Source organism: Felis catus, chromosome E2 (genome assembly GCF_018350175.1).
Source record: "Felis catus isolate Fca126 chromosome E2, F.catus_Fca126_mat1.0, whole genome shotgun sequence".
Classification (NCBI taxonomy): domain Eukaryota; kingdom Metazoa; phylum Chordata; class Mammalia; order Carnivora; family Felidae; genus Felis; species Felis catus.
In genome coordinates this window covers 8,799,888-8,826,760 of record NC_058382.1, presented here as the reverse complement: position 1 = coordinate 8,826,760, position 26,873 = coordinate 8,799,888, and the positions used below count along the sequence as shown (strand labels likewise).

Here is a 26,873-nt window from a genome sequence, read left to right as displayed (position 1 = left end):
AGGGAGGAGGGGCTGGGGACAGGACTCCTGGGTCTGAGGGAGGAGGGGCTGGGGGGTGAGGACTCCTGGGTCTGAGGGAAGAGGGGCTGGGGGGTGAGGACTCCTGGGTCTGAGGGAGGAGGGGGCTGGGGGTCAGGACTTCAGGGTCTGAGAGAGGAGGGGGCTGGGGACAGGACTCCTGGGTCTGAGGGAGGAGGGGCTGGGGACAGGACTCCTGGGTCTGAGGGAGGAGGGGCTGGGGACAGGACTCCTGGGTCTGAGGGAGGAGGGGCTGGGGGCCTGGACTCCTGGGTCTGAGGGAGGAGGGGGCTGGTGGTCAGGACTTCAGGGTCTGAGAGAGGAGGGGGCTGGGGACAGGACTCCTGGGTCTGAGGGAGGAGGGGCTGGGGACAGGACTCGTGGGTCTGAGGGAGGAGGGTATGGGGGGTGAGGACTCCTGGGTCTGAGGGAGGAGGGTCTGGGGGGTGAGGACTCCTGGGTCTGAGGGAGGAGGGTCTGTGGGGTGAGGACTCCTGGGTCTGAGGGAGGCGGGGCTGGGGACAAGAGTCCTGAGTCTGAGGGAGGAGGGGCTGGGGGCAGGACTCCTGGGTCTGAGGGAGGAGGGGGCTGGGGGTCAGGACTTCAGGGTCTGAGAGAGGAGGGAGCTGGGGACAGGACTCCTGGGTCTGAGGGAGGAGGGGGCTGGGGGCAGGAGTCCTGAGTCTGAGGGAGGAGGGGCTGGGGGCAGGACTCCTGGGTCTGAGGGAGGAGGGGCTGGGGGCCTGGACTCCTGGGTCTGAAGGAGGAGGGGCTGGGGCCTGGACTCCTGGGTCTGAGGGAGGAGGGGGCTGGGTCAGGACTCCTGGGTCTGAGGGAGGAGGTGAGGACTGAGGGAAGCTCACTCACCATCTTTGTCACAGATGACCACTTGAGCCCCGCTTTGCACTGAGAATAGGAGAACAGGTTACTCCAGCACAGACCTGGCAAAGGCCTCTGCTGCCCTCTGGTGGCCACTTGGAGTGGGGGGGCCTATCCTATCTTCCCAGCGGTTCCCCCTCGTGACCCCAAAGTCTCATGACGATCCTCTAGAGCAAAGGGCAGAAGACTTGACCCATATTCTCCCTGGCCACTCCAGGTGCCTGCTGGGGTTCCTGAGCCCCCAACCCTGGGTTCCAGAATAAACCCCAAAGCTGCAAGCGACATTCTCCAACCACCGACTTCGTAGTTACAGTCACTGAGACCCAGAGAAGGGGACTAACCAGTTTTGGAGTCCTGCCAAAACCTCAGGCCCCAGGCTAACACTGCCTACTCCTTCATTAGCGTTGCAAAATGAGTTTTTATAGGATCCAAATCTCCACTCCAGTACTGAAGGTCCCCACCCCCACTCGTTCCCAGGGTCTCTCCTCTCCCGGATTCCAACGTTCCCGCACAGTCAGACCCCCTACTCACCGAAGGCTCTCACAATCCCGGCTCCGATGCCGCGCCCGCCCCCTGTCACGACCACCACCTTCCCGGCATAGCGCGTTCCCGTGGCCATTCTGCTCTGTCCTTCTCTCGCTGTCACTCGCTCGGTGCCTCTTTCCACCTCCAGAGTCAGGGTTGAGGCCGTGGAGTCAGCCCATAAATAGGGGTTGGATCCTGGAAGCCCGGCCCTGGGGGGGGCGTTGCCAGGAAGGGCAGAAGCCTGGAAGTTTGGCCCCAGACCCCTCCTCCCTCAGACCCAGAAAGCCAGGCTGGAGCTGCCTCCTTTTCTAGACCAACAGGTTCGAGGCCCCTGCTCTCTTCACTCCTCGGGACGCTGGAGTCCACGACTCCAGCTCTGCCCCTGAGAGACCCCAGTGTCACAACCCCAGACAGACAGAGAGAAAGCTATTGACTAAAAGTTCAAAGTTTTAATCCGAATTTGGACAAGTATTGGGAAAAATCAAACTTTGGCGATATACACTTCTCAGGCCACCCTGGGGACCAGACCACGCCCCCACTGCGCCCTGAGTGGCTCCAGATCTCCGGGCGGTACCTCGAGGCCACGCCCTCACGTCCTGATTGGCTGCGGCGCTCGCGTGGGGCAGGTCAGAAGCTGGACTGCAGCAGAGTGACCCGCAGAGGCCACGCCCCCTCCTCTTGGGTCAGGGCGGGAGGGGCGGTCCCGGATTCCCACGTGGGCTCCCAGGAGGCGGGGCCTGCGCCACGCCTACTACCCGGGTGGGAGCACCCAGCCGAGCTGGAATTACTGGAATTAGCCACTGGAGACCTCGGGGGCGAGGTCACCTGGGGGGTGGGATCTGACGGAGGCGGTGGCGCGGGGGGAAGAGGGTCTCCTTGGGAGTCCAAATGTCCACCTGCATAGCACGATTGGGGGGATGAGAATGGCAAACTTTGGGACAAAGGAGTCCAGACCACCAGGCCTTTCCTCTCAGACCCAGGAGTCCAGTCCCCACCCTCTCCTCCCCCAGACCCAGGAGTCCTGAAACCCTGTCCCCTCCTTCCTGGGATCTGGAACTTCGGAGCCCTCAAGGGCACTTTCCTCATCAAGACAAAGGATTTCCAGCAGCTCTCAGACCCCTCCCGACCTGCACCAAGGATTCCAGGCTCTGTCTGGCTCCCTCTTCCCTAAAACCCAGGAGTCCAAGATTCCCCAGCCCCTCCTCACCTGTCATCATTCTGTGCCACTGCGAAGCCTCAGTGGCCAGAGCTTGAGAGAGGCTGAGGACTCTCTCCCGGTGACCTTCGGATGTTGGCAAATAAGGGGTGGTGGTCCTCGGACTAGAAAAAAAGAGATTTGGAGGGGGGGGGGGGCGTCTACAATTAGCCAGTACCACAGGGCCATGCCTGTCCTCCCAGGAGTTGTAGTCCCTAGCACATGTCTCTAAAGGACTTTAAACAGAGCTTGCATTATGGGATTCATAGTCTATTCCTTGTTAAATTTCACCCGCTTTCCTAACAGAGAAAAGGAGTTTCATATCTATCCAGTTCTGCAGTTTGGGAAACTCCAGTTCTCACTGTGGATCCTGGCCTTTCTGGTGGCCCAGGAATTCAAGCATCTCTAAAAGCTTCTGCAGTCTGTATATCTTAGTACTCAAGAGACAGCAAGCAGCCTTTGGCAAATTGATTTTCTGCTTCCTGCCTCACTTTCCACTTCCTTACCTGCTCCAGGATCCAGAGCTTCTGAGCCATTTGGGGGCTCCTGAGTGTCCCTGGGCAGGCTGCAAAGGAATCGGGGTATTAAAATTCCTCACCTGGAAGTCCTCATGGTCTGATTTGGAGGGTGAAATGAAGGGGGCTCAGAGAGGGAATGAAATTGCCCCAGAGACACTGACAATGTTTAACTTTACATGCACTCCTGGAAAACAGCAAGGGTTAAGAAAGTACCCCCCCCCCCCCGCCCCCAGCCATTTGCATTCGGGGAAATGGCTTACTGCAAAGCACCCTTCTCCATATGACCTACATAAGACTGACAAATGACCACCCTCTTGTTCACCTATGACAAGACAAGGCCAGAAACAGACCCTCCAAATTCACAACTTACGCCTCATAATGGAGTAGCTGAGCTGTTGGTCCCCTCTAACCCCCTCTAACACCCCTGAGCTGTTGGTGTCTGGCTGAGACACCTTCTGATTACAAAAACAATCCCAGCTGGAAAATGCCCCACCTAGGACTTGTCTAATTCCTCCTAGAAGAGTCTCACACACATCGTGCTGATCCTTTCTTCAGCTCTGGAATGCTCTCCCCATTGCAACAGTATGAATATAATCATCTCCTTACTTGCTCACTTCCCTCCCCAACCCCTGCCCCCACCCCCACCCCGGCTTTGGTCACGCAGAGGAACTAAAAAAGAAAACCTGGGCCCACAGTCCAGACCTGTGACCCCCATTCTGGAGGAAGAACAACACTGGTGAAGCGACACTGTCTCTGCCTCCCCTGCCGCACCCCCACCCCACTAGGGGAGCCATCTCATGGGCACACAGATCAGGGGTGAGTCTGGAAACCCAGTTCTGGGTAAAGCGGGAGAGAAATCCCCATCTTACAGAGAAGGAAACTGAGCCTCAAACTTGAAGGAGAGGATCCGTCACCACCCCACCTTGCGCCCTCCGTTCTTCCCCTCACCCTTTGTTCTCTGTCAGGCTGGCGTCGGGCTGGGGACAGTGTTCTCCCCAGAGTGAGGTGCCGGGGGGAAGCAGGGCGAGGGAGAGGCCGTCCAAACTCCTGGTTTCTGCGTATTCTCTCCATCTGCTCTTGGGCACTCATCCGAGGCCGGGCGAGGGGGGCCTGGGGAGACGAGGAACGCGTGAGGCCCCAACCTTGGTGCTCCCCTTAATCTCTTCCCTGAACCTCTCTCGGCCTCCAGTCTTGCCGTCTCCCGTTAAGGTCCCCACCAGATTCAGGGCGATCTTTCTGCGCCGAGAGCAGACTTTGTCCTCCCGCGGCTCCGAGCACCCTCAGGATGTTTAAGGCCCAACTGGCCTCTCTGGCCTCAGTTCCATCAGCTGCCCTGTTTGAATCCAAACCCCCAGCCCGACAAGCACCCACACTTCCTGGACATATCCAGCTTCTCTGCATGAGTAGTCGAGATTCTGTTTTTTTTTTTTGTTTTTGTTTTGTTTTGTTTTTACTCTTTATTTATTTGTTTGTTTATCTATGTATTATTTTTTTTAGTGCTTATTTATTTTTGAAAGAGAGAGACAGACAGAGTCCGAGCTGGGGAGGGGCAGAGAGAGAGAGACACACAGAATCCGAAGCAGGCTCCAGGCTCTGAGCTGTCAGCACAGGGCCCAACACGGGGCTCTAACTCATGGATCTCGAGATCATGACCTGAGCCGAAGTCGGATGCCTAACCGACTGAGCCACCCAGGTGCCCCAGTCTTTATTTTTGAGAGAGAGACACACACAGAGTGCAAGTAGGGGAGGAACAGAGAGAGAGGGAGACACAGAATCCGAAGCAGGGTCCAGGCTCTGAGCCATCAGCACAGAGCCTGACGTGGGGCTTGAACTCACGAACCACAAGTTTACGACCCGAGCTGAAGTCAGGCGCTTAACCAGCTGAGCCACCCAGACGCCCCAAGAAACAACTCTTGAGTCAACTTAGACACAACAAAAGGAAGAATGAGATGTATTTAAAAAAAAATTTTTTTTTTAATGCTTATTTACTTTGAGAGAGAGAGTGAACAAGTTGGGGGAGGGCCAGAGAGAGAGGAGAAAGAGAATCCCAAGTGGGTTCTGTGCTGTCAGTGCAGAGCCCAATGTGGGGCTCGATCCCATGAACCATGAGATCATGACCTGAGCCGAAACCTAGAGTCAGACGCTCGACAGACTGAACCACCCAGGCGCCCCAAGAAGGAGATGCATTAACTAAATTGTCAAGAGGATCGACTTGGGTTGGCCTTTGAAAGGATCTGGGGAGCTCTCTCTGGCCGTCAAAACCAGATGAACAACACACACAGGGAAAACGCCTCGTGTAACTGGAGTCAGCCCCCACAAGCCAAGGAACCAGCAGCAGCTAGGACAGGGGCCTCAAACAGATCCTGGCACCTTCAGAGGGAACACGGCCCTGCTCACACCTTGATCATGGGCTTCTAGCCTGAAGAGCTTAAAACGCAAGAGGACAGGGGCCCCTGGGTGGCTCAGCCGGTGAAGCGTCCGACTTCGGCTCAGGTCGTGATCCCGCGGTCTGTGAGTTCGAGCCCCGCGTCGGGCTCTGTGCGGACAGCTCAGAGCCTGGAGCCTGCTTCGGATTCTGTGTCTCCCTCTCTCTCTCTGCCCCTCCCCCACTCATGCTCTGCTCAAAAATAAATAAAATCATTAAAAAAAATTAAAAAAAAAAAACAACGCAAGAGGACAGAGCTAAATCAAAGGCCGGGGGGGGGGGGGGGGGAGGGAAGAAAAGTGCGCTAAAAAGAAACTAGAAGTCTGGAGAGAACCCCAAGGGTGTGGCCAGACAACCCGTTTGCTAAGAGATTAGGCATGTGACATGGGGATCCAGGAAATCATCTCAGCAGGAACACTGCCAGCTTGAACCGGAGGGGACAGAGAGGGACTGAGATGCAGGAAGGCTGTCAGGACTTGTCAGCTTCTCCGGGCAGGAGACAGGCAGACGGGGCTCTCCAGCCGCAGACGTGTGTCCTTAAGGAAAGGGGGCCGTGTGGACACAGACACATACAGGGAGCTAGCCACAGATAAGACACAACAAAGCTGCAGCTATAAGACCCCAAGCAGAGCTCTCTGACCCGGAGACATACCATCCGAGCTTCTGGGCCATGACCTCCAGGCAGTGACCTCTGGAGTGTCCCAGGCTGTGAGGGACTTCTCCCACAGGAGATGTTCGTTGCTCTGAATTGGACCACCCTGCAGTTGGCGGATGGGGTTCTGGAGGCCAGAGTTCTGGGCTCCTGAGCGGCCCTGTACAGATGTATGTGTTGCTCACTGCCCAAGGGCTGAGCCCTCCACCGACCAAGTCATGCTCTGCCCTCCCAGAGGGGGTGCGTGCCTGTCTCCGAACTCACAAAAAGGCTTCCTGTAGGCTAGCAGAGATGCTGGCTTTAGAAGCATTTGTACCAACTGTTTCCCTAGTAAATTCCCCATTTGGTAAATTCTAACCTACTCTTGAAGGTCTCTCTACCTCCAGGAAACCGTCCCGCAACACGCCTAGGCTGAGTCTGGGAGCTGCCCGCTGGTGTCCCCCAGAGCCCCTGATCTATTGCCATTGTACCACGCACACGCCTCCCTCTCTTCTCATCGTGATCCCGTCTGAGGCTCCCCAAAGCCTGAGATGTGGCCTGATTCAGCTCAGCAATCACAGCGTCCAGCGAAACCCAGTACACACGAGCCCAGGGCCCACAACAGCGCCGATGACTTGAATAATCTCAAACTTGAAGTTCGGGATTAATCAGCATACTCAAACCTGGATTCCTCACCTTCCCTCCACCATCTCCTGCATGGTAACTGCACTGCCCCAGAGGCCCAGGCCAAGGACCCAATCGTCACTCCCCGACTCCTCATACCCTACCTGTAATGTGCCAAGAAATCTTACTGGCTCCACCTTCCAGATCAGTTCCAAAAATCTCCTATGCGCAATTCTACTTCCCCCCTCCCTCCCCTGCCACTGCAAAACAAAAACAAAAACAAAAACAAAAACAAAAAAACAAAAAACCTAAAAACGGACACGTTTTCTTAAACTTGGTGCCGATATCCACCTAGTATTATGACGTACAGCATCGTCACCTGAGTCTCAGCACATCCTCTGTCATGCGGGCCCCTGCCATCCGTGGCTACTTTCTTGCTTTTTGTTATTTATGACTTTTGGTTTAAACTGATCTCCAAGATAAACGAAGGAGCCCAAGACGGCCCCGTGGGTTACGGTGAAAAGAAGCAACAGAAATATTGGTAACGGGCACCTGGGTGGCTCAGTTGGTCGAGCGACCGACGATTTTGGCTCAGATCATGATCTCACAGTTAGTGAGATTGAGCCCCGTGTCAGACTCTGTCCTGGGTGTGGAGCCTGCTTGGGATTCTCTCTCTCTCTCCCTCTGTCCCTCCCCCGCTCGCGCTCCTGGCTCTCTCTCTCTCTCAAAATAAATGGATAAACTTACAAAGAAAAGAAAAGTAAAGAAAAAAAAAAGAAATATCTGTGACTTCTAAGAGCTCAGAAGAAAAATCCAAGCACAGATTTAGGGCTCCGAGAATGTTTCAAATGGCCCTGCAGGGGGCGCCCTGGCTGGTGAATTCAGTCCAAAGACCGGGCAACTCTGATCTCAAGATGGTGAGTTCGAGCCCCACGTTGGGGGTGGAGAAAAAGACGAAATACGTGGTCAGTTCTCAGGGAGCAAGAATCCCCAGCCCCTTCAAGGGTCCGTCCAGCCGGGCCAAGAATCAAATTCACACAAGACAGATTAAGCGGAGAAATCCAAATGTAACAGCGGACGCACGGGGAGTCCGCACGGACGTGGAGATTCCAGAGGCAGTCAGGCAAAATGAGGTATGCATATCATTCCGAACCAAGGACAAGGGGGTAGGGGCCTGGGACTCTAGAGGGAAGGGACGCACTTCACAGAGAGACGAGAAGAGGAGGAGATATTTGGTAATGAGATGGTTGTCCTGCCATACAGATGGGCCACTCAGATAAAACTTATCTCAGCCAATAACCCTTATTCTGGGAAAGAGCTCCGATTTCGATTTTTCTATGTAGTTAAGGGAGGCACCATTGTTTCTCTTGGGCCCCCAGGGTCTCGATTGCCTTTAGCTCAGAATAATCTTCATGCTAAAGTGGCCCATCTTGGGGAGGCCTGCCCTCAGCCCTTACACAGTTCATTGCTGACCTTCAACAGTGTGGATTTATTAAGTGACCAACCGATTTGCTCAATTAAAATGAGACACCCCAGGGGCGCCTGGGAGGCTCAGTCAGTTAAGTGGCCAACTTCGGCTCAGGTCATGATCTTGTGGTTTGTAGGTTCAAGCCCCGCGTCGGGCTCGGTGCCTACAGCTCAGAGCCTGGAGCCTGCTTTGGATTTTGTGTCTCCCTCTCTCTCTGCTCCTCCCCCACTCATACTCTGTCTCTCTCTCTCTGTCTCTCAAAAATAAATAAACGTTTGGGGCCCCTAGGCGGCTTAGTCGGTTAAGTGACAGACTTTGGCTCAGGTCATGATCTTGCAGTTTGTGAGTTCCAGCCCCATGTCGGGCTCTGCGCTGACGGCTCAGAGCCTGGAGCCTGCTTGGGAGTCTGTGTCTCCCTCTCTCTCTGCCCCTCCCCTGCTCATGCTCTGTCTCTCTCTCCCTCTCTGTCAAAAATAAATAAAACATTAAAAATTTTTTTTTTAAAGTGCCTGGTATTTATAATCAATTTTAAAAAATTTTTTCAATGTTTACTCATTTTTGAGAGAGAGAGAGAGAGAGACAGAACGGGAGCCCGGGAGGGGCAGAGAAAGAGGGAGACACAGAATGTGAAGCAGCCTCCAGGCTCCGAGCTGTCGCACAGAGCCCGACGCGGGGCTGGAACCCACAGACTGTGAGATCAGGACCTGAGCTGAAGCCGGATGCTCAACCGACTGAGCCACCCAGGGGCCCCTATAATCAATTTTTATTCCACGGAACTCAATCGCTCATTCGGTTGTTCGTTGGTATATTTTTAAAAACTTGACATTTAAATTCAGACGTTATTTATAAACCAAATCCCGTTTAAGTATGAACATTCATACATATTTCTAGAGAAATGTAACGTGTTTGATTAAGGGTGGCGCTGTGGGGGGATATTATAGAATACACAGTATATGCATATTACCAGCCTGGAATCTGCAAATGTTTGCATTTTGAATTACATCTGGTCCCGACAGTTTTGGATAAAACCGGTGTGACAAGAATCTGCCTCCCTCTCAACATCTCCACTCCTTCTAACCTAGTGGAAATGACCATTCTCTCCTGCCTGGACTGTCCTCACTGGGTCCCGGCCTCAGCGCTCGCCCTGCGGCTTGTTCCCCGCACGGCCGTCAGAGGGCGCCGGTTTCCGCTTCGGGCAGCTCAGAACCCTCCGGGGCTCCGGGCTCACCTAGGGCCACAGGACCACGCATGCGCGATCCACGCCCTTGACCCATCTCTCCTGCCCTCTCCCCCTCTCCCCAGTCGCTGGCTTACTCGGTTCCAGACACACTGACTTTCTACCTGCTTCCGCAACACCGCAGGCCCAGTCCTGCCCCAGAGCCTCTGCAAAGGCTGTTCCCCTTGCCTGTAATGCTTTTCCGCCAGATATCCCCAAGGCTCGCTCCCTCACCTCCTTCAGGTAGCTGCAGAAGCGTCACCTTTGCATGAGGCTTACCCTAGACCAAGCCATTTACAATTGCACCCCTTCTTCCGGCATTCCAGACCTTTTTGCTTTTACCTCTTCAGCACTTATAACGTATAAAATAATGTACAGTAAATTATAATCTGCCTCTTCCCACTAGAATGTCAGACTCCTGAGGGAAGGATTTTTTTTTCCTCGTTCTGTTCACGTTTGTGCCCTCAGCGCCTGAACAGCTCTGTGCAATAGAACTTTCTGTGATGGTGGCAATGTTTTGTATCTGCCCTGTCCAACAGGGTAGCCTCTGGCCAAGTGTGGCTCCTAAGAATTTGACATGCAGTGAGTGCAAGTGAATTTTTTCATTTTACTTCATTTTAGTGCATTTTTTAAAAGATTTTATTTTTACGTAATCTCTACACCCACCATGGGGCTCGACCTCACAACCCCGAGATCAAGAGTCACACGCTCTACTGCCTAAGCCAGCTGAGCCAGCCCCTCGTTTTAATTCATTGATTTCTTTCTTTTTTTTTTTTAAGTTTTATTTTTGAGACAGAGAGTGACAGAGCATGAATGGGGGAGGGGCAGACAGAGAGGGAGACACAGAACCGGAAGCAGGCTCCAGACTCTGAACCATCAGCCCAGAGCCCGACGCGGGGCTCAAACTCACGGTCTGTGAGATCGTGACCTGAGCTGAAGTCGGACGCTTAACCGACTGAGCCACCCAGGCGCCCCAATTCATTGATTTCTTTTAAGTGTTTACTTATTTATTTTTGAGAGACAGAGGAGGAGGAGGGGCAGAGAGAGAAGGAGAGAGAATCTCAAGCAGGCTCCGTGCGGTCAATGCAAAGCCTGATGCAGGGCTGGAACTCACGCACCGTGAGATCATGACCTGGGCCGAAATCAAGAGTCGGATGCTTAACAGAGTTCAGCCACCCAGGTGCCCCAAATTATAATTCATTTAGGCTTAAATAATCACATGTGGCGACTGGCTACCTTATTGGACAGCCAAAGGGATATTTAATAAACATTTGTTGAATGAATGAATGAGATACTACATCTAGGCACTATTTTCAACCTAGTGGGCATTCACTTAGTTTGAATACTCACATCAGCTCTAGGCGGTAGGTACTCCTATTAGCTCCGTTTTGCAGATGAGAACATAGAGGCAGAGAGGTTTAATAACTGACCCAAAGTCACACAGCTTAGAAGCAGCAGAGACAGAATTCAATCCCAACACTCAACCAATCTCTCTCTCTGCTCTGGGGTGTGGCCCTAGAACTCCTTTCTCGCAGCTGTCTCCCCAGAGTGGGGGGTGGTCAGATTAAAGGGTTACAAGATGGGGCGCCTGGGTGGCGCAGTCGGTTAAGCATCCGACTTCAGCCAGGTCACGATCTCGCGGTCCGTGAGTTCGAGCCCCGCGTCAGGCTCTGGGCTGACGGCTCAGAGCCTGGAGCCTGTTTCCGATTCTGTGTCTCCCTCTCTCTCTGCCCCTCCCCCGTTCATGCTCTGTCTCTCTCTGTCCCAAAAATAAATAAACGTTGAAAAAAAAAAAAAATTAAAGGGTTACAAGATGGACCCGAGGAGGCTGGATGGGCTGCCTACCTTGGTTCCTGGCGGTGGGGAAACAGGACGACGACTCTCAGGGCTGGAGGCCCGGGAGACCCTCGGAGATCCAAGACCTGGGAGGACAGGACGGGACTTGGTGAGGACAGGAAATGCCAAGCAAGTCCCACCCGGGCCAGGACACTCACCTGAGCGAGGGCTGGGGAGGTCTCTGTCACCCCCGGGCGGCCGCCCCCAGTCAGCCTCAGGGGACCTGGATGAGCTCAGTTCCAAGGACTCAGGCAGGCTCTGGCACGGTCGGGAAAGGAGAATAATGCTTGTCATTGTCATTTTTCAGGCACTCGGCCATCAAGACACAGCATGAGTAGGAGTTAAGACTGAAAACCAGGAGCCAGACGTCCTAGTTTCACATCTCAGCTCTGCCACCTAGGAGCTGTGCAACCTTCTTCAAGTTACTTTCCCTCTCTGGGCCATATTTCACCTTTGAATCCATGTCTGAAGATTGAATCCATGCATGTAAGGCACTTAGAACAGTGCCTGGCACATAGCAAGGCATTTTAAGTGCAAGGTTTTATACTGATTATGCATCTGGTGCTGTGATAAGCACTTTATTCGCATTATCTCATTGAATCCCCTCCTGTAAGGTGGCAATTATTATCCCTATTCAACATAAGGGGAGGGGTGCTTGGGTGGCTCAGTAGGTTAAGGGTCTGACTTGGGCTCAGGTCATGATCTCACGGTTCATGAGCTCGAGCCCCATGTAGGGCTCTCTGCTGATCAGCACAGTATCCTAGATACTTCCAGAGCCTAGGATACTTGCCTGGGGTTGGTTAGCTGAGAGAAAGAAAGGGAGAGAGAAAAAGGGGAGTGGGTGATGAGTTGGGCCAGGGCAGATGGGACAGGGAGCTGGGGGCGGGGAGAGAGGCTTGTGCGTCTCACCTCCCTCTCTGAGGACTCCTCGCCTTGGAGTGCAGGGGATGGGGAGTCAGGTTCAGCGTTGGGGGGTGGTTTCTGGGGGCCCCCCAGACCTGCCAGCGTGTCTTCCACCATCCATAGTTGCTGCTGAGCAGACGCTCTGTCCTGGGGGGGAGGAGAGAAATCCGCTACTCAAAAGGTGGGAAAATGCCAGGAGGGTTAAAGATGGGTCTGAAATCAGCGAGGCTGTATTTATGGAGTCATAAACGCATGATGTGTGCATGTGGAGGCTCTATTTGTGGATACCCATTTCCATACAGATATCCCTTTGACCCATCACAATTTATCACAAACACTGGCTTTTCTTTTCTTTTCTTTTTTTAACTTTTTTATGTTTATTTTTGAGAGAGAGAGTGGGAGAGAACGGGGCAATGGGTGGGGACAGAGATTTCTGCACAAAGTGAGGTTACTCGGATAATTTTATCTTACTCTTTTAAAAAAAAATTTTTTTTTAATGTTTATTTTTGAGAAAGAGAGAAAGAGGGCAACCAGGGGAGGGGCTGAGAGAGAAGGAGGCAGAATCTGAAGCAAGTGCCAGGCTCTGAAATGTCAACACAGAGCCCGACGCAGGGCTTGCATTCATGAACTGTGAGTTCGTGACCTGAGCCAAAGTCAGATGCTTAAGCACCCAGGCGCCCCAACACTGTCTTTTCTATACTGCTCTGCAGTTGTCTCCATTATAAGTTTGAGAGCATATAAATATATGTGAATCTGCTCTTGAATATCCTATTCTATCCCTTTTGTCTATTTGTCTAAACTTGTGACACTAGTACACTGTCTTATTAACTGTAGCTTTGCAGACAGACATGACATTCACTTGCCTTAGTCCTCCAGCTTTGTTTTTGGAGGCTGCCTTGGCTACTCTTAGTCTTTTGCCCTGATGGATACAATTTAGAGTCATTTTGTCAATCTCTACACAGAAACCTTCCAGATTTGTACTGGGATTGTAAATCCCCACTGGGGAAATTAATCTGGAGAGACTACATCTTTATATTATGGTATCTTTCCTATCCATGAACATGGTATATCTCTCCATTTATATAAGTCTTCTTTAATTTCTCTCAGTGATGTTTTATGGCGTGCCGAATAGATGCCTTGCATATCTTTCATTAGATTTCATCCTGGATATTTTACTTGTTTATGTCAATTACAAACACTATTGTTTATAAATATTCTCTATTCATTTGGTACTAACATACAGGAAGACCAGTGATTTATGCGTATTATCCTTGCATTCAGTGACCTTGATGAATTTGTTTATTCTACTAGCTTATCCAGAGATTATTCTGGATTTTCTACATATATACAATCATGTCATCTCTAAATGAAAATAGGTTTACTTCTTTTTCTCTGCTCCTCATACCTTTATTTGCTAGACTTGAGATGAAGGCTTTTCTCCTTTTTACAAAAATACATGGACTGATTTTCAAGTGTTAAAGTAACCTTGAATTCCTGTAATAAACCTAATTTGGTTCTTTGCATATACTGCTGGTGCCAAGTGATTTTTAACACCAGTGGGGAGGGGGGTTAGCAGTGAGAGTGGATTTTAGGAAGAAGGGGGAGGGGGTTAACATGCAGAGAGCAGCGCTTAAATCTGAATATGCATTTAATACTAGAAGTCAACGTTTTAAACTAAAGATATATGATCTAGAAACTTGATTATTAGGTTTAGAATGAAGAAGTAGGGTAGGGGGTGAGCCTGGCTGGATCAGTTGGAGGAGCATGTGACTCTTGATCTCAGGGTTGTGAGTTCAAGCCCCATGTTGGATGTAGCGATTACTTAAAAATAAAATCTTTAGGGGCACCTGGGTGGCTCAGTTAAGCATCTGACTCCTAATTTCAGCTCAGGTCGTGATCTCGTGGTTCGTGAGATCCAGCCCCAAGTGGGGCTTTGCACTAACAGTTCGGAGCCTGCTTGGGATTCTCTCCCTCCCTCTCTCTGTCCTTCCCCTGCTTGCGCTCTCTGTCTCTCTCAAAATAAATAAACATTTAAAAAAATAGGGCACCTGGGGGGCTCAGTTGGGTGAGCCTCCGACTTCAGCTCAGGTCATGATCTCACGATCCGTGGGTTCAAGCTCCGCATCATGCTCTGTGCTGGCAGCTCAGAGTCTGGAGCCTGCTTCCGGATTTTGTGTCTCCCTCTCTCTCTGCCCGTCCCCCCCCCCCCCCCCCCCCGTCTCAAAAATAAATAAATATTAAAAAAAAAAAAAAAAGTAGTGAAGCTTGAACCAAGTGATTGGATTTGAAACTAGAAATTCCGGAGGATAAATGAAACAGCAAAAGTCAGGACACAGGATGTGGCAGGGCTGAGGGGTGAAATTTTGAACCAGAGGACAGGGCTTCAAAACTAGAGGAGAGATTTAGAACCAGAAGAGAGAGTGATTCCAAACAGGTGTGTCTTAAAACGAAGGGCAAGGTCTTAACTACAATAAAGGGTTCAAAATGTAAGGAAAGGATGTAAGGGGAGGAGTTTGAAACGAAGTGGGAGGGGCTTAAATGCCAAAAGGGTTTCAATGGCGGACAAGGAGCCGAGGGTGGAGTGTGGGGTCTTGGGGCAGGGGTATGTATACCTGGGGGGAACCAAGGTGCAGCAGGTACTCCAGAGTCTCTCTCAAGCTGCCCAGTTCCTGTTCCAGGCTGTTGTATGTGTCCCAAACCCGCTCTCGCTCCTCAGGTGCCCAAAACAGGGAAACACAGGGTTAGTACGCCCACCCACCAGATCTTTCCCCACTCCATTTTTTCCCAGCCCGAGGAGGAGGAAGGAAGGCCTGGTCTCCAGTGCCCAGATTGGGGGGGGGAGGGGGGGGGAGGACACATATGGACTACAATTCCCAAGAGCCCCTTTGCTCAGACTACTAGGATTCCCCAGAGTCTATAAGGAACCTGCCATTCCAATGAGCTGCTAGTGTAGACAAGTAACAGGTTTCCCTAAATTCTCTGATTACCTCTGAACTCCCCTAGGGTGGAAGAGTCTACAGATCTAATAAATTCTTGGGACAGTCAAGACAGAGAGAGAGAGAGAGAGAGAGAGAGAGAGAGAGAGACCCCCAGGGTCTCTAAGCACCCCCAAGGAAGAATCATTATCATCACAGCTAATTCTTATTAGGTGCTTACCATGTACTAGGCACCACACTTAGCTCTCATTTATTTAATTCTTGTGAGGTAGGTATTATTAATGTCCCCATTTTACAGATGACAATAATTACAGCTAACATTTAAATATTTCTTACCATCTACCAGGTACCTAACTTTTTTTTTTTTTCAACGTTTTTTATTTATTTTTGGGACAGAGAGAAACATAGCATGAACGGGGGAGGGGCAGAGAGAGAGGGAGACACAGCATCGGAAACAGGCTCCAGGCTCCGAGCCATCAGCCCAGAGCCCGACGCGGGGCTCGAACTCACGGACCGACCGCGAGATCGTGACCTGAGCTGAAGTCGGACGCTTAACCGACTGCGCCACCCAGGCGCCCCACCTAACTTTTAAATATTCACAAATATATGATATATACATGATATATATAGAAAATATATTACATAATATAGAAGTGTTAAATCATCACTCATTTAATGTTATATATATATAACATATATATATAACATATATAATCTATATATTTATATATATAGACTATATGTTTAAATATGTATGTATTTAAGAAATTTTTACAACGACTGTATGTACTAAATACTACTTTTATCATTTCAAGTTCATAGAAGGGGCATCTGAGGGGGCAACTGGGTGGCTCAGCTGGTTGAGCGTCTGACTCTTGATTTCCGTTCGGGTCATCATCTCACTGTTTGTGAAAGGAAGCCCCGGGTCAGGCTGTGCACTGGCTGTCGAACCTGCTTAAGATTCTCTCTCTCCTTCTCTGTCTACTCATCTTCTCTCTCTCTCTCTCAAAAAAAAAAAAAAAAAAAAAAAAAAAAAAGAGAGAGAGAGAGAGATAGAGAGAGAGAGGCATCTAAGGCCCAGAGGGGTCAAGTAACTTTTCTAAGGTCACACAGCAGGAGCTGAGATTCAAAACCAGGAAGCCCATGTCAAATTCACCCTCTCAAACCACTAAATTAAGTCTGCTGTTTGTTGGCTGTTTGCCCCTCACTCTCTAAGACCGTCAAGATGACTGGTTTAAAACCTGGAAAGAGGAGAATGCTCAAGAACCACCTTCCCATAAGCCTCTGCTGGCAGGTTCCCTTCACTGACAACTTGTAGCATCCTCAGGCCTCCTGGGAGGGCATGCTCCTTCCTAGACGCTCACCTGAGTCAGGTGACACAGAGTGGCCCTCACACTGACCAGTCGGTCCTGCAGGAGGCGCTGGCGCCCCCAGGCCCTCCCTGGAGCCGCGGCCTCCCTGGTTGTTTGGCTCAGCTGCTGCCTGGTCAACTCCAAGGCTGCTTCTAGCTGCTCCTGCACCGAGACGGAAGGTGGTTCAACTTCTGAATCCACGTACAGCCCCAGGGAGAGAGAGACGGTGTCCTCCCAAATCCTGGGGCACGCTGGGGCTCGGGAAGGGAGAGATGGGTGGAGAGGCCAAGAGTCCTCCCCCGTTTCAGAGCCTCATACCTTCTCCTCTTGCCTCTGGTCTATCTCCTCCTGTAGCCTCCTCAGGAGCCGGTCCTGCCCACACAACTTGGTCAACAGAGTCTGGAAAGAGGAGGACAGGAGCTATTTCTGGACCAGATCTGGCTCTTCCCCTGTCCTCCCTGCGGCCACGGCCACCACCACCGCCACCGTCTAAAGCGTTCCCTTCCCGCCTCTGTGAACTCGGCAGGGGTTGGGCCAGGGAGGACTTACATCTGTCTCCAAGCTTTGGTGAAAAGCTGAGTCTAGGGGGGGACCCGGCTGAGGAGAAAGAGAAAAGCCAGGGGTCACATGGACAGACAGGTCTTTGTTGCAGCTCAGTGCTGAATCAAGCCCTGTTTCTAATGACAGACACCTTTCTCCTTATTAGCTTTGTTCCAAGCTTTAGCAAACCTCAGTAGACCAACCGCCAGAGTCTTGGCTTTAGGGAGATCCAATGGGCTCTGTTACCAAACAGCTATAGCCATGTTATGACTCGGGGAGAAAATTCAGACATTCCTTTTTTATTTTTTTTTATTTAAAAACTTTTTTTTTTTAATGTTTATTTACTTTTGAGAGAGAAAGAGAGAGACAGAGCACGAGCAGGGAAGGGGCAGAGAGACAGAGGGAGACACAGAATCCGAGGCAGGCTCCAGGCTCCGAGCCATCAGCACAGAGCCCGATGCGGGGCTGGAACTCACAGACCGTGAGATCATGACCTGAGCCGAAGTCGGACGCTCCCAGGCACCACACAGACATTTCTTTCACAAGAGAAAATAAAATAAGGGTGCTCCCTACTACTGTTACAGTTTCACACACTAGTAGAGATCTTGACGGATGCTATTAGAAAAGAAAAAGAAAACAAAACGAAGTGTAAGGATAGGAAAGGGAAAAGTCAAGCCACTATTATGTACAGATGATATGCTCACCTACCCAGAGAAACCAACAAAATCAAAGAGTGATCAGAATAAGAGAATTCAGGAGCGCCTGGCTGGCTCAATCAGTGGAGCATGTGACTCTTGGTCTTGGGGTTTGTGAGTTCAAGCCCCACGATGGGTGTAGACATTACTTAAAAAAATAAAAAATAAAAAATAAAAAATAATAAATAAATAAATAAATAAATAAATAAATAAATAAGAGAATTCGGAAAGGATCCCAGAGGAAAGATGAAGTTCCAAACATCAATCATATATCTCTATAGCATCCATAGATAGAAAAGAGAATTTAAAAAAAAAAGGGGGGGGGCACCTGGGTGGCTCAGTTGGTTAAGCGTCCAACTTCAGCTCAGGTCATGATCTCACGGTCCGTGAGTTCGAGTCCCACGTTGGGCTCTGTGCTGCCAGTTCAGAGCCTGGAGCCCGCTTTGCATTCTGTGTCTCCCTTTCTCTCTGCCCCTCCCCCCCTCATGCTCTGTCTCTCTATCAAAAAATGAATAAACGTTAAAAAAAAAAAAAGAAAAAAGAAAAAGATACCATTCAAATAGCTATAAAAACTATCGGGAATTTAGGAATTACCTTAACTAAGAGCACACAAGATCCCTGCGGAAAAAACTTAAAACTCAAATATATACCCGGAAGATGATATGAATGAATGGAGAGATATTCTATATGCATGCCACCCAGTTTGCAACAGTCTTAGGAAACTAACAGAAGAGTCTGCCAAGGGACCTGGAAATACCCAGTCTTCTCTAGGCACACAAGTCCGGGAGATGACATTCTCCATAGCAAAGAAAGCAAGGAAGGGGGCTCTGGCAGATTCAAGGTGCTCCAGGACACCTACCAATAAAACCATGGAAGCCCGGGTCCCGGGAGCTCTCGGGGGGAGCTGGAGATACGTGGAGCCAGAGGGGGCCTGGGAGGAATATCGAAACAGAGATGGTTAGAAATTGGCATGTTTTAGTAACAAATATTAGAGTAGATGTGTCCAGAATTGATGTGACTCAGGAGACTCACTGAGGTTCAGAACTGAGCCCCACAACTTTCTCAACTACCTGTCCTCCAGCTATGTGCCACCGTGGGGACACATAGGATGATACTAATGGGACAAGCCTGGCAAAACAGCCCCAGGGACCAAAGGAAGTTGTAATCTACTCTCACTCTCACATCTTTGGTGAACTGTAGATATTCTGGGCTACAATCCCATGATGCTCAGAGAAAAATAGCAAGTGAACATCTTGGAAAGAAACTGGAGACACAAGACAGATGTAATCCACACTGCTTCTCCCAGCATGGTCTTGGAGGACAGTATTTTGGACTACAATCCCCATAATACTTAAGGGGTAATGGCCAGAGACGAGCCCGAAAAGACAGCCCTGAGGACTGATGGGAGATGAAGTTCACTTTCCCTCACATCTGAACCCAGCTGTGATTATGCTGAACCACAATCCCCATGATGCTCAAGGGGCCATGGCCCGCAGACCAGCCTGGAAAGACAGCCTGTAGCCATATGGGAAATGTAGTCCCCCTCCCCATTACCTCTCTGCTGACCTGTGTTCTGGCCTCCTGACTCCAGTGCTGGGGACTCCTGGGGGGTCTTCCTCCCCCAGCCTCAGAGGAAGGTCCTCTCCGGGGAGTGGGGGGCCTAGAGAGTGTCTGGCGCTGGGGGCCCCAATCCAGGGCAGGCCGGACATCGATGCGACTCAGAGGGGTATGGGGTCTGGCAAGAGGTGCTATGTCACCCGAGGTCGGAGGGGGTCTGCGCGCAGGAGCAGAACGGGGCCGGGGGAGGCTCAGAGGGGATGGAGGGCGAGAGAGGGGTGTGAACAGGCTGTTGGGAAGAGAGAATAGGGGAACTAGGTCAACTAGAGCCCCTTCACCCCACTACCCACCCAGTCATCATGTGTGCGTCTCCTTCCAATGTGTCTGACGGTCCCTCTGGAGTAGAACTCCCCTCTATTAGCCAGAGCATGAATATTTTCCCCCTTTGTGGCATCTCCTCCTTAGGACTTGCCCCCTATGGGTTCTGACCCCATAAGAACTCCAGCAACTCCCACCTACTCAAGAAAGAAAGCGCTAAGCCTTACCGGGAAGCAGTCCCAGTCCCTGCCCTCCTCTTAGGCCACGCCCCCAACTTTTTTCTTTTTCTTTTTTTCCCTTTTCTTCCCCCCCCCACCCCCCACCCCCTTCTTCTTCCCCTCCGATGCTCGATGCTCGGCCCTGTAAAACCTTCTTGTCCCAGACTCCGTCAACTCACTCGGGGCTCCTAGTCCTCCGGATCCGAGGTCCAGACTGGAGGTCGGCTGTGGGGCTGGGAGTGAGCAGCCCAGGTCGTCCGCGACCTCTGGACAGCCGAGCCACCTCCGGTGATTCTAAGCTGTGCCTCTCTTCCCCTCTGCTCACCTCCGGGGGGCCACCGGGGCCGCCAGGGCCCTCTCCCGGCTGGGGAAGTGCAGGTGACCTGGGTCGCCCGCTAACAAGTGGGTACAGAAAAAGACAACACTCCTTTGTGCCTCATAACAACCCTTATTCCCACTTCACGGACGAGCACACACGGGAACATACACAGAATAAAGCGAAGGTGGTGCAGTATAAATCATTGTTCCCATTTTGCAGATGGGAAAAATGAGGCCCAGAGTGTGGCAGTGACTAGTGGGGGGGGAGGGGGGAGGGGGGAGTGTAACAAGGTCCATCCGGGTCTCTGGACCCAGTGTCCCCGACTATGAGTCTCCAGCCTGAAAGGTGGGTCAGGCTGGGGCAGTGACGGTCTTTCTATATTTGACATTCTTTAAGTGGCATCCTTAGGGATGGAGACTTCCGAGGGAGCCAACCAGGGAGGGTGGAATATTGATGGGCGGGGGCTGGACAAAGTGGTGGGTGGGGGCTAGAAGAGAAAGACTTTGCTGATTGGAGGAGATGAATTTCCCTGGGGGTGGGACTTGAAGGGCGGAGTCTCCTGAGCTACAAGACAAGTGACTGGACATTGACGAGGCAGCGCCTAAAGGGGAGGGGCTGGGGATTAGGTGGACCCAGATTGGAGGTCAGGGCCACGGCCAGGACCTATACTCACCAATCGTCCCCCTCTGCGCGAGAGGCCCGGCCCAGCGCCCTCAGCCAGCCCCGCAGGTCCTCCAGCGTGTCAGCGGCCAGAACATAGGTCCTCATGCCTGGGTGCTCAGCCTGCGGGGAAAGACAGTTGGGGACGTGGACGCCCGCGACCTCTAGAAAGGAGGATGCCACGGACCCTGGTCAAGACTTTTTATCTCCAATAACGGATGCCCCAATGACTGCCCCCGTTGCCTAGTGCCTTAGTGACCCCAGGGACGGACTCACGGTGAAGGTGAAGCGCCGCCCTCGGGGGGCTCCTGGCCCATCTGGCCTGATACTGTAGCTTGGCAGAAGGACGCTGCCCAGGACGCTCTCCTCGCGGCTGTCTGCAAACGAGGGGCTGGGCTCAGGGATCACACAGGGATCTGGAGGCCAAGAGGCCAGAGGAAACGGAGGCGGTGGGGGGTGGGGGGGCCCGTCCACCCCACGCAGGTCAGGGCACTGACCCTTGTAATAGAAGAGGCAATGGCCGGAGAGGACGAACCAGCGGCGTTTCCAGAGGCGCAGCCCGGAGCTGTCCTGGGGAAACAGAGCAGGAGGGGAGGCCTGAGGAGATGCGAAGTAGGGAGAGGAAATGTGGGAACGGAGACAGTGACACCTGGGGACGGGGACCCATAGAGAGGGCGCAACAGAAACGCGTTTGATGCAATGGATTGAGTTGGAGAGCCGGAAGCCAGAGCGTCGCGGTCGAGCGACCATAGATTCTGGACAGTCGGACCTGCGTTTGGTTCCTAGCTCCACCCCTCTCAAACTATGCCATCAGACTAGTCATTTCCTGGCGAGGCCACTTGTGTCTTCTCATCTGTCAACTGGGGATTGAGAAGTTCCTGGAAGGCTGGAACGAGATACTATACAACACGTGGGCAGGCACTTTACATACCTCGACTCGGTCTGATTACGCTGGAGTCTGAGGCACAGAGAGGCCAGGAAGGTGGCTTGAGCCACAACCCTAATCCTGTATCTCCCCATCTCCTCTGCCAGAACTACTCTCTCTCCAACCTCCTGCCCCTCTTCTCTTCTTCAATCTCTTCCCGCAGAAGCCAGCATGATCCTTTGAAATTAGAAGCCAGATTGGGGGAGCCCCCCGCTCAAAACAGAGCTTACAGTCACACCTAGAATAAATCTCCAATTATTTACCCTCTCTCTCTCTCTCTCTCTCTCTCTTTTTAATGTAGGCTTCACACCCAGTGCACAGCCCGACTTGGTGCTTGAACTCACAACCCTGAGATCAAAACTTCAGCTGAGTTCAAGAGCCGGACGCTTGGGGCGCCTGGGTGGCTCAGTCGGTTAAGCGTCCGGCTCCTGGTTTCGGCTCAGGTCACGATCTCACGGTTCGTGAGTTCGAGCCCTGCATCGGGCTCTGCGCTGACCGTGCGGAGCCTGCTTGGGATTCTCTCTCTCTCCCTCTCTCTCTGCCCTTCCCCCGCTCACGCACTCTCCCTCTCTAAATAAGTAAGTAAATAAATAAATAAAATTACCTAAAAAACACATTTAAATAAAAGAGTCGCTTAACTGACTGAGCCACCCAGGGCCCTGGTTTTTATTTATTTTAGAGAAAGAGAGAGAGAGAGAGAGAGAGACCAAGACCTGGGGAGGGGCAGAGAGAGGGGGGGACAGAGGATCCGCAGCAGGCTCTGTACGGACACCAGAGAGCCCGATGCAGGGTTCCAACTCACGAACTGTGAGATCAGGACCTGAGCCTAAGCTGAAGGCTTAACAGACTGAGCCACCCAGGCGCCCCCCTCTGTCACTTTTCAGTACATCCTCCTGTGTTACTTCTTCAAAGCAATTCCTACAATCTGAAACAAGCTAATGTATTATCCGTCTCTGCCCTGCCCCATCCTGAATATACTATACTTGTTTGTCTTATCTGGGCTTGGCACCTTGTAAATATTCAGGAAGCGGTTGCTGAGTGAACGGGTGCATAGAACAATGACAGAAAAAGGGGGGAAGGATTGTTAGAAAAAAACGAGGGGTGGGGCGCCTGGGTGGCTCAGTCTTCAGCTCAGGTCATGATTCCACAGTTCATGAGTTCGAGCCCCTCATCGGGCTCGCAGCTGTCAGTACAGAGCCCGCTTTGGATCCTCTGTCCCCCTCTCCCTCTGCCTCTCCCCCACTTGTGCTCTCTCTCTCTCAAAACTAAATAAATATCTATTTTTTAATAAAAGAAAAACAAAACACATTTGGAGACTTGGAAGAAGAGAAACAGGGGACAGCCAGGGGGACAGCCTCTAGCATCACTCGGTGTCCTTTCCCTTCACCCGCTCACCCCACCTGCTTATGAAGCCAGCCTCGGATGTGCACCGGGAGGTTGGGGTCCCTTCTGAGTGCATTGCCTCTCTTCCCGAAGGCGTGCACCTTGCTTACTGCCCGGGTAGGCTTCTGAGGAGAGAAGGAGGACAGATGTGAATGGGGCCTTGGATGGGCTTGGGGGAGGCGGTGCATTGGGAGTCAGGCAACCCAAGACCCAACCTCAGCCGCCCTTAGAAACCACCCAAGGAGGGGACTGAATTCTGAGATCAGAATTGGATGTGCGCGTTACAGAGCTAACAGACGCTTTTAATGGGCGGACGGAGCTGTTTGGGGGAAAGGAAGAGACTACTGGTTGACGAGGAAGGAATTTGGGGATCAAGGGTCTAACTGAGCCAGAGATGTAGTGCAGTCTTTGGGATCTGAATTGGAGATCTTGCCTGGGAGGTCCCCATAATCAAGAAAGATCTCCATGCAGAGTCCCTGGTGATGGGTCAGCTGAGTGGAAGGATGTTTCAGTGCCAGGGAGTGACATCCCTGAGCACCCATGACCAGAGACAGACGGTTCCAAATCCGTCCCTCCCAATAGGAGAGGAGCCCCTTCTCCTGTCCACCCAGGCATCTCCAGCATCCATAGCCAGGGTCCCCCAGGATGCCCTGCCCTGGGGATGGCACTGAGTTGGGATTGAATCTCTACATTCTGAGCTTGGTAAAGTCTAAATGAGTGAAGAGAATGGCAGAGGACAAGGAAATTAGTGTCCCTGAACTTGGGGCTGGGGCGATGACTGGGGAGGCAACTATCTCAGCCCTCTTGAGAAAGGTCTTTTCCTTCTCGGGTTTCAGAACTGGGTAGATTGGATGCCTGGAGCTGGGACAGGGAGTTTTCAGTCCCAGTCAAGGGTAGTCACCGCCTGAATTCCTGGGGAGAGCCTCATGGCTGGGGAGTAGCCTTAACTTAGCAACCAAGTCAAGCGAGATTGTGACTCTGGCTTTGAATTGGGAAAACAGGAGGGGTGGAGACAGCTGGGAGCGTCTCTAAATTCCTAGCTGGGGCTAGTGGGCAACTGGGGACCTTACTAGGTGTGGCAGATCCCATCGCTAAGGCTCCTGGCTCCTAACAACAGAATCCCTTGAGTTGGCACCGAACCAGGGCTGGGAAAAAAGAGGATGGGGCAGCCCAGAGCCCCGCCTACCTCCCCGGCCCTTCCAAGAAGCTCAAACCTTGGTGCTCAGGCTGCCCAGGGAGGAGATGGTGGAGACGCTGCTGGCCAGGCTGAGGCTGCTCCGGGGTCTGCCCTCCTCCATCAAGGGCTTGGGGAGAGAAAGAAAGGGGCTGTGTGCGTGTCTCTGCAGCTGACCCGGCTGGGGACAGAGACGGGGTCAGGAGCTCGCAGGTCGGAGGAGGCTGAGGAGAAAGAGCCTGTTGTCTGGGGACTGGGGGGCTGGGGGAGGCCCTGGCCCGGGACTGCATACCAAGAGCGATGCCAAGAGAGGTGGGCGGCATTGGCAGCTGCGGGGAGGGGGGCAGCTGTCTGCCGCCCAAGACAGGGAATAGGGGCTCCTTTATTCTTGCCCCCTGCACTCTCGCCAGGAATTTGACCCTCTCTGTGCTTAGGGAGCCCCATTCCCTGCCTCTTCGCGGCTGCCCCCAGCTACCTGTCTCCAGCCCTCCACACGCACCCCTAGGCCATCCCGGCCAAGCCCCCCTAGGCCATCCCTGCCAAGCCCGGACGCCAGGAATGCACACCCAGGCAGTCCCTCCCAGGCCAGCCAGGGAACTTACCAGCTCCGGGGTCCCAAGGATGGGGGTAAGAGGGCCGTGCGGGCGCTGGGGCACCCAGCTGCAGTCTCCCTCCTTTTCCGGCTCTTGGGTGCTGCCTCTCAGACCTGCCTTCTCACCTGCTCACTCGCACACTTCTTGCTTTGTGTCACTTCTGGTCCCTCTTGCCTTTTTTTAGGCTCCTAACACCTTGTCTCTGGCCCCAGCTTGTCTGTCTCTAATCTGTCTCTTCCAGTCTCTCTCTGGCTCATTCTCTCCCCTGCCCGCACCCCCTCTCCCCCCTCCCCCCCACCAGCACTTTCTCTTCCAGTCTTTCTGTTGCCGTTCCAGATCTTTTCTTCTCTGACTCACAGAGTCTCTTTTCCTTAGATCTCCATCTCGTTCTCTCCCCCTCTCTCTCCCTCACACTCAAGCTCTTCCTCTTTCTCTCTCTCTCCCCGTCCCCAGTCCCCACCGCCGCTGTTTCCTTCTCTCCCTCAGATTCCCCTTCTTTTTTCCTCCCTCTCCGTTTCTCTTTCCTCTCTGCTGGTCCGCCAGCCGCCCACGCTGCTGTCTCCCCTTCCAATCCCGGCTGACCCCGCCCCTCTTCCCCCCCCCCCCCCCCCCCCCCCCCCCGCCAGCCTGACCCCTGGCTCGGCTGCCCCCACCGCTAAGGGGAGGGGCTGCCCCCCCCCACCCCGCCCCTGACTCCTGGGTCCCTGCTGGGCCGGATTCCTAACAGTTTGGAGAGGAGGAGCTGTGGCCTGGACTCCAGGGCCCGGGTCATTCATTGGCACCCTGAAGGGAGCTGGGATCCTGGAACTAGAGGGGGCTCAGACTTCTGGGGTACCTGAAAAGGTGTGAGCCCGGAGTCAGGACTCCTGAGTTGTTCATGGAGCCGGGGATCCCGGAAGTGTGTTTTTGAGTGGACGGGTCCAGGTTTTCCAGGGAGGAGGGAGTGACCCCGGATTCTTGGGTAGTGGCTAGGGCAGGGTCAAGCGGCCACGGTCAAACATCTACCCCAGATCCAGGTGAGAATTGTGTTCTAGACTGAGGATGCCCCCCTCGGGAGGGAGACATGGTTCCTGGGCAGATTTGGAGGAGCAAAATTCTGGACCAGGTAGGGGGGAGGGGCCAAGGAACTGGGACGGTGTCCCTGGGCCTGGAACTTGTGGCAGGAGACCCCATTCCCATGAGGTTCAGTTGATGGTACCCAGCCGGAATTTCAGTCTGTGTGTGAGCTTTTGTATGAGTTTTAAGTGGGTGAAATCCAGGTGCGGAGCCTTGTGCTTGAGACCAGGAAGGAGTCTGAATTTGGGGGTTAGAATCTACTCACCAGGGGCGCTTGGGTGGCTCAGTCGGCTAAGCCTCGGACTCTTGATTTCAGCCCAGGTCCGTGATCTCATGGTTCGTGGGTTCGAGCCCTGCTTGGGGCACCTCGATATTGGAATTCTCTCCTCTCTCTGCCACGCCCTCTGCTCCCAGGTGCACTCTCTCTCGAAGTAAATAAACTTTTAAAAAACTAAAAAAAAAAAAAAAAAAAATCCACTCACTAGGTATTTGTTGAGTACCTACTCTGTGCCAGGCGCTGAGGAAAAAAAGCAGTGAGCAAAGTCAAATGCCTGACTTCAGGGTGCTTACATGCTTGTTTGCATTCACAATCAAGTCTAGGCTCTGCCATGACCGTTTTGGGCAAGCGACTTCGTTCCCCAGCCTCAGTTTCTCATTTGTGAAATGGAACCGATGCTCTCCCTCACCGGGAAGGAAACGGACCGGCTGCGAAGGTGGAAGACTCTAGACTGGGGCCTGCTGGTTAAATTGGGAAGGGGTGGGAAGGCGTCTTGCCACCCCGGCAGGAGTTGGGAGAGCGGCCCGGCCGCTTACGCCTTCGCCGCGTTTGATTGACAGCTCGCCTGTTTCGGGGCGTGGTCACGCTGGGAAACGTCCCCGTGTCGTCACAGAACCCGGAATCTCCGCGAG

General features: G+C 52.6%; 2 protein-coding genes across 14 annotated transcripts in view; both read right to left on the bottom strand.

The window, feature by feature from the left end:
• HSD17B14 (hydroxysteroid 17-beta dehydrogenase 14) overlaps positions 1-1,893 on the bottom strand; it is a 16,655-nt gene extending 14,762 nt beyond the window's left edge. Inside the window, exons 1-2 of one of the 2 annotated variants that reach the window (XM_045045539.1) lie at positions 1,429-1,875; positions 886-924 (exon numbers count right to left, since the gene is read on the bottom strand). In XM_045045539.1, the coding sequence (XP_044901474.1) occupies positions 886-924; positions 1,429-1,516 (127 nt within the window). In that variant the 5' untranslated portion in view covers positions 1,517-1,875. Of the gene's footprint in view, positions 1-885; positions 925-1,428 lie in introns of both variants that reach the window. The other variant, XM_045045540.1, reaches the window with a different exon arrangement.
• On the bottom strand, positions 1,857-26,873 carry PLEKHA4 (pleckstrin homology domain containing A4). Of its 12 annotated transcripts, XM_045045531.1 has the most exons (21): positions 26,535-26,873; positions 26,230-26,415; positions 24,356-24,445; positions 23,159-23,266; positions 21,331-21,403; positions 21,110-21,210; positions 20,847-20,956; positions 20,034-20,249; positions 19,316-19,607; positions 18,621-18,692; positions 17,076-17,123; positions 16,845-16,925; positions 16,539-16,688; positions 14,851-14,949; positions 12,245-12,385; positions 11,494-11,593; positions 11,345-11,421; positions 4,084-4,245; positions 3,124-3,182; positions 2,630-2,742; positions 1,857-2,318 (listed from the first exon to the last, which is right to left on the bottom strand). In XM_045045531.1, exons 3-21 carry the CDS (start codon positions 24,437-24,439, stop codon positions 2,050-2,052), a joined length of 2,355 nt encoding a protein of 784 aa, XP_044901466.1. In that variant the 5' UTR covers positions 24,440-24,445; positions 26,230-26,415; positions 26,535-26,873; the 3' UTR covers positions 1,857-2,049. The 12 variants fall into 12 exon arrangements, with proteins under 12 accessions (XP_044901466.1, XP_044901467.1, XP_019674804.2 ...); XM_045045532.1 differs by lacking the exons at positions 26,230-26,415; positions 26,535-26,873 and adding an exon at positions 25,744-26,196; XM_019819245.3 differs by lacking the exons at positions 26,230-26,415; positions 26,535-26,873 and adding an exon at positions 24,918-25,357 and having other exon boundaries at positions 24,356-24,539.